This window comes from Antechinus flavipes, chromosome 3, assembly GCF_016432865.1.
Source record: "Antechinus flavipes isolate AdamAnt ecotype Samford, QLD, Australia chromosome 3, AdamAnt_v2, whole genome shotgun sequence".
Classification (NCBI taxonomy): domain Eukaryota; kingdom Metazoa; phylum Chordata; class Mammalia; order Dasyuromorphia; family Dasyuridae; genus Antechinus; species Antechinus flavipes.
Window position 1 is genome coordinate 172280643 of NC_067400.1, and position 10181 is coordinate 172290823.

At 31.9% G+C, this 10181-nt stretch overlaps 1 protein-coding gene across 2 annotated transcripts in view; it reads left to right on the forward strand.

The window, feature by feature from the left end:
* The window catches only part of TMCO3 (transmembrane and coiled-coil domains 3), a 66664-nt gene extending 62043 nt beyond the window's left edge, over window positions 1-4621 (forward strand). For both annotated transcript variants that reach the window (XM_051984243.1, XM_051984242.1), the window contains exon 13: window positions 2083-4621. In XM_051984243.1, coding sequence (XP_051840203.1) covers window positions 2083-2196 — 114 coding nt within the window. In that variant the 3' untranslated portion in view covers window positions 2197-4621. The remainder of the gene's footprint in view (window positions 1-2082) is intronic.
* The last annotated feature ends 5560 nt before the right edge of the window (window positions 4622-10181 follow it).

Consider the following 10181-nt stretch of genomic DNA (forward strand, 5'->3'; position numbering starts at 1 on the left):
ACTACTGGGTTGAATTGATATCTAACTATAAATTATTCTATTTGCTTATTTAAAAAACCTCTATTTTTGATTCTTTGGTGTACATTTAAATAATATACCTGTTACTGCATGCCAGGAAACTCTCAAACTTTTATCATCAGTATTGGATGTATACAAAATATGGCTGGTGGATAAGCTAGCCACAATAAACAAGCACTTCTTTGCTATTTCTATATGAGCATATTCAGTCCCAGACTATACATAAATGATTAGGAAAACTACTTAAGATTTCTAGCATGTGGAAAGATCATTAGACTAAAAACTTTAATTTAGATAGATTTTATAATAATAATATAGTTTCAAGTTTGAGAGAAATGTTAATAATAGCTAACATTTATAAAGCACTTTAAGATTACAGATCACTTTATGTAGGTTATCTTATTCAATTTTCCCAACAACTCAGCAAGGTAAGATAAACAAATCCCAAATATCTTTGCAGGAATTTGTGATATACCTTCTTATAAGCCTTACATATATTTTAAGGTAATACAGACTATTTTAAATTATTAATGTTTTGATGTTTGCACAGCTTACTAAATATGCTTATTTTCCCCATTTTACAAGTGAGAATATTGAGGCAAACAGATTAAGTGACACATTCAGGGTCCACATGAGGCTAGATTTGAATTACAGGCTTAGAGCTCTGCCTGATGCTCCATTGAGCAATGTTAAGGATAAGGTATTAAGGATGAAGTGAGAGTTGCTTTTGCTTCAACTCATCCCAGGTTGTGACCCAGGAATAATCAGTGAAGGTGGAGGGAGGCAGGCATGGCTTGGGAAAATGGGTAGAATACTGGATTTGGATTCAAATTCTGCTTATAATATCTAATTACAATCCTGAGAAGTCATTTGCCTCCACTGGTCCCCACTTTTCTCCCAGCTCTTAAATTATAATCACTGGTAGAATTGCCATATTTTTGTTCTTCCTAATTGAGGCCATCAGCATACTGTTTGTTACACTTCGTTGTGTCTTTTTGGTATTCTGAATAAAGAAAATTCTCAAGGTTTTGTAGTGGGAATGATCAGTCACTGAAAAGCATATTAGCACCTGGTTATGCTACAGAAACATAGCTAGGGCTCATCACAAACCCAAGATAAAATAAAATGTATCCTTGTACTTGTCACTTGCATTGAAAGATGCTTGTTTCCTTGACTCAGATTGTAACCCATACAACACAGTTTTTGTCCATATTTTACCATAAGTCCTCTAAAATTCCTACTAGTGTGCTAGAAGACTTCTTCTTGGGCATCGTGGTTTTTGTGTAGTAATGAAACAGATGCAGTATCTACCTATTACGATATCCCACACAAGGAAATCCCAAATGTGGATTTAAGTTCAAGAAAATAAAATACTTTTCTTTAAACACCTGCTTCCAGATGTAGATCTTAAAAGAGATTTTGGTGCTCTTTTAGTCTAAACTCTTTATTTTGGGAGAGGGGGAGGAAAGAGAAGAAGGAAAGGTAAACTGAAAATTATTTCTGCTCTCAATACAACATTCTACAACTTGTTCAAAATATACATTTCCTCAATGATACATTGTACATAATGATATCTTCTATTCCTTCACCACTGGAAACAAGCAGCAGTTTTATTTTATGCATCACATTTTGTTTTGTTTCGTTGTTTTCCATCACCTTTAGGCAATGAAACATGATTTTGACTGTGGAGATTAGATGGCTGTCCATCTTTTTACATGTCTTAAAAATAAAAATATATATATAAACCTTTTTTTTTGTAATATACATTGATATCTAATCTTTTAGAATGGAATCTTGTTTAAAGGAAGTCTTATCCTCATCCCCATTTGAGAGAATCAAAACTTAGCAAAAGGCTACTTCATGAGGCATTTTTATTTTAAAAAGGAGACTTAGAGAAAGTCAATCTATTAAATTACATATGTTATTTATTAGATGAGCAATAAATATACTTTATAATTATTAAATTATAATTTCATCCTATTTTAGCCCAAGAATCTATATGGGTAGTGTTTTAATTTACTATGAGTCATAAAAAAGTAATCATTTTGCATTTTTCATTTTCAGGTCTACCTTCTTATATTGAGTGTAACTACTTTAAGTCTTTTACTTGCCCCAGCATTATGGAAAGCTGCAATTATGAAATGTTTGCCAAGACCAGAGCGACGATTAAGTACTTGAAAACAAAAGCATTCATCTCAGAATTTACATTACTTTGCAAAAATAACAAATCCAAATATCTTCGCAGGAATTTGTGATATACCTTCTTATGAGCCTTACATATATTTTAAAGTAATACAGACTATTTTAAATTATTAATGTTTTGATGTTTGCACAGCTTACTAAATATGCTTTGTCATGTTTTAGAATCTTCTAAAATAACTCATTTAGATTCAATTATGCACAGTAGGATTGCTTTGAAAATAATGCATCATGCAAATCGCCTTGACTATTTTGCCTGGATGTGCCTTTTCCCCAATTTTATTCATATCTTCTTTTGTTAATTGATCTATTTATTTACCTTTTTTGGTAGAAAACAAAAATTAAAATGTCTTATTTAATGGTGCCTGTGGTACCTTGTTAAAATAGCTGTTTATGTCATTTCTAGATTTGTCATCTGTAGATCAAGCATTTATCATTAAAACAAGTGGTGTGAATGTATTTCATGCAAATTTTGGTAGCTTAATTTTAATGTTTAAAATGCTCAAAACTTGTGTTCTAAAATGAGGTGACTATTTCATAGTGCCTATTTGCTTTTTTTATTTTACCTCCTTTAAATACTCATTTTAATATTACTGCATTATTTTTAAAAATGTGTTTGAGCTTTCAATTGTATTTTGCATACATTTCTTCAGTAAAAGCAATCTTTGATTAAGGTACAATGTTCTTGAACATTTTTTTTTTGAAATTTTGATTTACAGATTAAATTCTGATGCTGAGTAAATCTCTACACACTCTTTTATCAATTTAAATACTTTGTTTACATGTTCTATATTATTCACTAAGAGGTCAGATTTTTAGATTTTTTGCTTTTTAGAATGTCCAACTTCTAGCTATGTGGACAAGAAAAATTTCTTTTATATGCTCTATTTTAAGAAATTACATGTGAGAAAATCTGAACTTACAAATTGACAAGCTAGATAGTGAAAGTTTTATTACAAGAAAATAATTTGCTTTGCAAAATGGTTTATCTCTTAAATGGTGGAATTGCCCTTCCTAGAAGCAAATTACAAATGAGGATCTCATACAGGAGAAAAAAATTATATAAATTTCATTAGTAGCCAATAAGTTAAAAGTTTATCAATAGTGGACATGAAAACATCTTTATGTTATTTGTCAACAAAACAGACTAAATTTATAAGAATTTTCAAATTCAAAGGAATATTTTAAAAATATGTATATTTCAGAAAGTAAACTGCATCTACATTTGTTTACAATAAACTTGACAGACATTCCAAATATTTCCCTGTTTACCTATTCATGTTTCTGGTAAAGCAACATGTGAGTAATATAAATGGGACTAGTTTTACCTATTGGCAATTATAAAGGTGTTATCTAGAAAACTGGCCGATGTCATACCAGTTTTAAAAGTATATTTATATGAGAAATCCTATAAAGAATCTCATGTTATAGCAAGTGTAAATAAATAAGTTAGTTACCTGGAACTTTTTGATATGCAAAGATACATTAAATGAATGAAATGAATAACATGAGCTATTATGGTATTTGAGAAACCTAAGATTTCAGCAGCTTTTCAAATAGCTAGAACCAACAGTAATTTATGGCTCACCAACTTTTTAAAATAAAACTTCTGATTGCACCTCTACTTATGCAATAACTTACAATTGTTTTAAAAAAAAGTATACTTTTTTTTTTGGCTAAAATATTTTAAAAGCATTAGGGATTCTGACCCTTTAAAGGAATTGTATTATTTTTTTTTTTTGAAGAATTGTTTTAAAGAGTGAATAGTCAGTGCTGATTTTTTTGTAAATCCAGATTTGTATATATTAAATTTGCTTATAGTTGGCCAGCCTTTTCTTCTCCCAATAAAAATTAGTATTACTTACATACTTTTTGAAAAAGTAACAGGATTATTCTTTTTTCTTTCTTACTTTTTTTTTTTTTTAGTTTTTGGGATTAAAATATAGAAATATTGAAGTACTTTAATAATTTTACAGTGTTAATTTTGTACAAATTTAGATCTGCTTTCACAGATTATGAAAGCCACTTTAATATAAGTGAAAAGTGACATCAGATTCTTCATTTTTAAAAATATTTGTGCTGTTTTAGTGCTAATTTATTTAAAAAACAAAGCTTTGCAGTGTTCTGCTTTTTAATTTGTTCTAGAAGGAGTATGCTAATTGGATTTAGTTTTGACAAATTTAAATGACTTCTTTTTAGACAGTTAAGAATTCATTTAAACAATATATTAAAATTTTAAAGGCACTGTTATTTTGTCATTAAATATCTTTGTGCAAAAGGTTATGTAGAAATATAGGCTTTTCATGTGTACTTAGGATTTCTTGTTAAAAAAAAGTCTAAAACATAAATTCTGTCTGAGTCTGAGGATTCTATAATAAATTTGTTTAAAGAAAAATCTTGAAAATATTTTTGTGCATTTAAAAACTTGTGGCTTGCTTTTTTTTGTACAGAATAATTCAATCATAATTATCTTGTTACTACAAAGGTTTAGATCTACCCCTAGGACAAGTCTTCTTCCCTCTCCCCTCTAAAAGAAATCTTTATCCGATATATGGTTTGTTCTTGTTCTGTGCCCAGGATCATCCAGCTAGGAAATGTTAACTATGTGAGGCTGGATTTGAACTCAGGTCTTCCTGATACCAGAGCCAGTGATTTATACACTGTAACATCTAGTTACCCCTTAAAAGAAATTTTTGCTTCACACTTTTAAAAACTTGATAAAGTTTTTACTTTGTATGTGAATGTTTACAGTTTTGAGGAAACAAGATCTTAGACATGATTTTGATCCTATTATTAATCCCTTGTATAATTTATCAATGGTATCTTTTTGGATCTTCTCACTTTAATCAGTCAATAAGCATTTATTAACCATCTACTGCATACCAGACACCAGGGGTAAAAAGACCAAAAAGAAACAGTGCCTAGCCTCACATATTATAGTTCTTGGAAATAGGTATGATGGCCAAAGTGGATAAAACACAGTTACTTTACTGAGTATTGGTGTGTTACATTTTTTTCAAACAATACATATAGATGAATGGGAATCATCATTGGTAATGCCATCATTTGTATTTGGTATATTTTATTATATCTGGTTGGAGCAGCATTTTGTTTTATATAGGCTGGGTTGCTTTCCCTCTAAAGGACTAAAGGTGCTCTTTTCATGCTTGCTGACCTGGTCAAGTATTGAAAAGCATGGCCTATTAGAAATTGGACTTCATCAAGCTTGACAGAATTCCTATTACTCTCAGAATCAATGGATATGGTCATTAATGTGACAAATGTGGAAGCAGAAGGGAGCTCCCTTTTACTCCAATCAATGTATCCTTATTGATCCCTTTTTATGGTTGAGTAAACCTCTCTTCATCAAATATTTTGTGGCCTATAAGTGCCTAATTGCGTTTTTGTTCCTGTTCAGAACTACTGAACTAGGCTGTACTAAATCACACTTTGCTCATCCTACATAAAATGGTCATTATTGCATGATTTGAGGATAAGGGATCCTCAATGAGGATCAGTGTTATTTTGATCAGACATAGGCCTCATGATCTAGGCCTAGTTATTTCTAGATTATGCTACCCACATTCTGGCCTCCTTTTTCCTCCTATAAGGACTCAATTTATTCCCTTTGGATTTACTTTCACCTTATTTCTCTGTAATTTCCAAATGATTCTATGTTCTGCCAGCACTTTGTTTCCTCCCACCAAAGCCCTGCCTAACCATTTCTAAATAATATCACAGAAGAATATAATCTCTCCCTTCCCTTTTCCTTCTCATTCCAGTTCTCTTCCTTTTTATGTGTTATCTAAAAGCTGCTTTGGGGCATAGTGTTTTACTTCCTTGTTTGAGTCTTACATGCCTCAGTTAGTTTTTTAATAGTCCTTGTTTTAACCAAACTGAGAATTGAAGTGAGAATTTTTCATCTTTGAAGACAACCATTCATTTAGTAGCTCAATCTCTGTGATCAATGAGAGATCAAGGAAGGAGTATAAAATGGAAGAAGTAGATCTAGGCAAGAGTGTAAAAAAGACCTAAATTTGCAAACTCAGCATGACTAAACTCTAGTATGGTAAGCCAAAAGGTTAGAATGATCTTGGTACTCATACCTAGCAGATTTTCAAAGATGACAAAAAGCAAATATTTTAGGAACTCTGCCAAGACCAGCTTACTCACAAATGCACTGTTGAAGTTATGAATTGGTCCAAATTCTTGAAAATAGGGATTATAATTTTTTAAAACCTACTCTGAACCAGCCAACCCCCAAGGAAATCAAAGACAGAAGAGGTATCATATATACAAAACTTAAGTGGCACTTTAGTCAAAGAGCCAGAAGGAAAATGAGAATTTATTGATAAAAAACTGATAATGAGATAAGCAGAACTAACTAAACAGTTTGCATAATGACACAATGTAAAGAAAAACAACTTAAGAATTTTGATCAACACAGTTGTGATTCTTAAAAATATTAAGTTTGTATATCTATAAAAATGGAGTGGAGTCAGGATGGCAGAAAGAAGCCAGGATATGCCTGAGCTCTCCGCAGTTTTCTTTAGACTCAATACTAAATCAAGGCCTCTGAACAGATTCTGGAGTGACAGAACCCATAAACCAAATGAAACAATTTTATAACATGTCTTGGAAGGGACTTCAGAAAAGATCTGTCTAAGTAGGGCAGTAGGGAAATCCACCCAAGCCCTGGGAAATTAGTCAGAAATTCTTAACCAAAATATAGACCTGTTCCTGGCTCAGAGGGCCAGAGGCTCAATAGGCCAGTTGTGAGACCTCCAAACCAAATACAGAAGGGCAAGGTTTTGCCTGAACCTTGGCCAAAGACCTGGGACCAGAATTAGACAATTGGAAATGAATGACTCAGTGAGACATTAGGAATTAGTCAAAATTTTTAAAAATGAAAAAAAAATATAAAATACCTCTTAGGAAAAACAACCAAGCTGGAAAATAGATCCAGGAGAGCTAACTTAAGAATTATTGGACTCCCTGAAAGTCATGATCAAAAAAAGATTCTGGACATTTTTCAAGAAATCATCAAAGAAAACTGCCCTGATACCTAGAACCAGAGGACAAAATAGTCATTGAAAGACTCCATCAATTACCACCTGAAAGAGACCCCAAAATGAAAATTCCAAGGAATATTATAGCTAAATTCCAGAATTATCAAATCAAAGAGAAAACACTTCAAGAAGCCAGAAAGAAGCAATTCAAATATTGAGGAGCCACAATCAGGATTACTCAGGATCTAGCAGCTTCCACATTAAAGAACTGGAAGGCGTGGAATATGATATTCTGGAAAGCAAAGGAGGATGGAGTACAAACAAGAATCATCTATCTGGCAAAATTGAGCATTATCTTTAAGGGCAAAAGATGAACATTGAATGAAATGGGGATTTTCAATCATTTCTGAAGAAAAGGGTAGAGCTGAACAGAAAATTTGATCCTCAAATACAAGACTCAAGAGAAGCATAAGAGAATAAAAGGAAAGGAAGGAATATATGTTATTTAAACATTAAAATGTTTACAACCCTGGACAGGAAGATAATTGTAGCTCTTGAGAACTGTATCTTTGTGAGGGCAGTTAGAAGAGTTATTTATACATAGAGAATGTGGTTATAAGTTCATTTTGATGTGATGATATAAAAAAGAAATTAAAAGATGGAAAAAAGGATTGTACAATCATACTGGAAGAAGAAGAAACAGGAGGTAAAACAGGGTAAATTATACCATATGAAGAGGCACCAAAGACTTATTACAATAGAAGGAAATAAGGGAGGGAGTTGAGCAGTGTTTGTTCCTTCATCTCATCAGGTTTGCCTCAAAGAGGGAATAACATACATATTTAGTTTGGTGTGGAAATTTGTCTCCGCCTATAGGGAAATATGAGGAGGAAAAAAAGAAAAGAGTAAAGGGTGTAAAGAAGGGGAAAGCTGATAAAAGGTAAGGCAGATTGAGGGAGATGGGAATCAGAAGCAAAGGTAAAAGGAGAGAATACAATTTAAAAGGGAAAAATAGGATGGAAGGAAATACAAAGTTATTCATAACTGTGAAAGTAAATGATATGAACTCTTCCATAAAATGGAAGTTGAAAAGAGTATATTAAAAGCCAAAACCCTATAATATGTTGTTCAGCTTCAGCTGAAATTTTAAAAAAGCAGGGGCAGTGATCCTGATTTCAACCAAGCAAAAGCAAAAATAGGATACAATTAAAAGGGGGAAAAAGGAAGAAAACTACATCTTACTAAAGGGTACCATAGATAATGAAGTAATATCAATACTAAATATATATGCACCAACTGGTTTTATAGCACCCAGATTCTTAGAAAAGATGAGTTTCAAGAATACAAAATTGTACTTAAGGGATATCTCAGCCTCCCTTTCTCAGAACTAGATAAGTCTAACCACAGAGTATAAAAGAAGTGAATAGAATTTTAGGAAAATTAGGTATGATAAGTGACTTGAGAAAATTGAATAGGGACAGAAAGGAATATATATTTTTTCTTAGTGGTCTATGGCACCTACTGAAAAAATTGACCATATATCAGAATATAAAAGTTTCACAATCAAATGCAAAAAGGCAGAAATTAATAATTAAATACATCATTTTTAGATCATGATACAGTAAAAATTATATTTAATAAAGGGCTTTGGGAAAAATAGACCAAAAATTAATTGCAAATTAAATTTATTACTAAATAAAGAGTGGGCCAAACAAAAAATCTTAGAAACAATTTCACCCAAAAGAGTGACAATAATGAGATTGATGAAGTATGGATCATGGCAGGAATATGGATTGGTCTAGTTCTCCAGAACATCAAGTTAAGGTGTGTTCCCAGTGAGAAATTCTTCACTACACAAAAGGCTGTGATAAGAAAAGGCACTTTATTAAAGAGAGAGATACCAAGATGTTCACTTGGTGGGCAATGTCAAAGAATTGCAAAGAGACATTTTCTCAGGGTTTACTTTTATACAGAAACAAAACAATTTAAGTTTTGCATCCGAAAAAGAACATACTTGAGATAAGATGTGGGAAGAGAGTCTTTCCCAGGGAATGTAGGTTTTGCATCCAAAAGGTGCAGAATGAGTGGGAAGAGAGTCTTTCCCAGGGAATGTAGATGCTCTTCTGGGTGAGGCTGTATGGTCCTCATCAAGATAACATATCAAAATTTATGTGATGCAGCCAAAGCAGTTCTTATGAGAAAATTTATATTTAGATGTTTATTTACATAAAATAGGGAAAGGAGACCAATAAATTTGCATGCAACTAAAAAAGCTAAAAAAATAAATTAACCCCCCCATTACCAAATTTACAAACTTTGAAAATCCTAAGGAAGTTTAATAAAATTGAATAAAACTCAATTGGTTTTATGAAAAAAAATCACAACATAGATAAACCTTTGGTTAATTTGATTAGAAAAAGGAAAGAAGAAAACCAAATTACAAGTATCAAAAATAAAAAGGGTGAATTTACCACCAATGAAGAGGAAATTAGAACAATAATTAGGAGCTATTTCCCTCAATTGTATGCTAATAAATCTGACAATCTAAGTGAAATGGATGAATATTTATGAAAATATAAATTGCCCAGATTAACAGAAGAGGAAATAAAATACTTTAATAGTCCCATTTTAGAAAAAGAAATTGAACAAGCCATGAATGAACTGTCTAACAAAAAAATCTCCAGGGCTAGATGGGTTTACAAGTGAATTCTACCAAACATTTAAAGAACAGTTAATTCTTTTTTTTTTTTTTTTTTTATAATAACTTTATATTGACAGAATCCATGCCAGGGTAATTTTTTTACAACATTATCCCTTGCACTCGCTTCTGTTCCAATTTTTCCCCTCCCTTCCTCCACCCCCTCTCCTAGATGGCAAGCAGTCCTATATATGTTAAATATGTTGCAGTATATCCTAGATACAATGGATGTGTGCAGAACCGAGTGGAAGAACAGT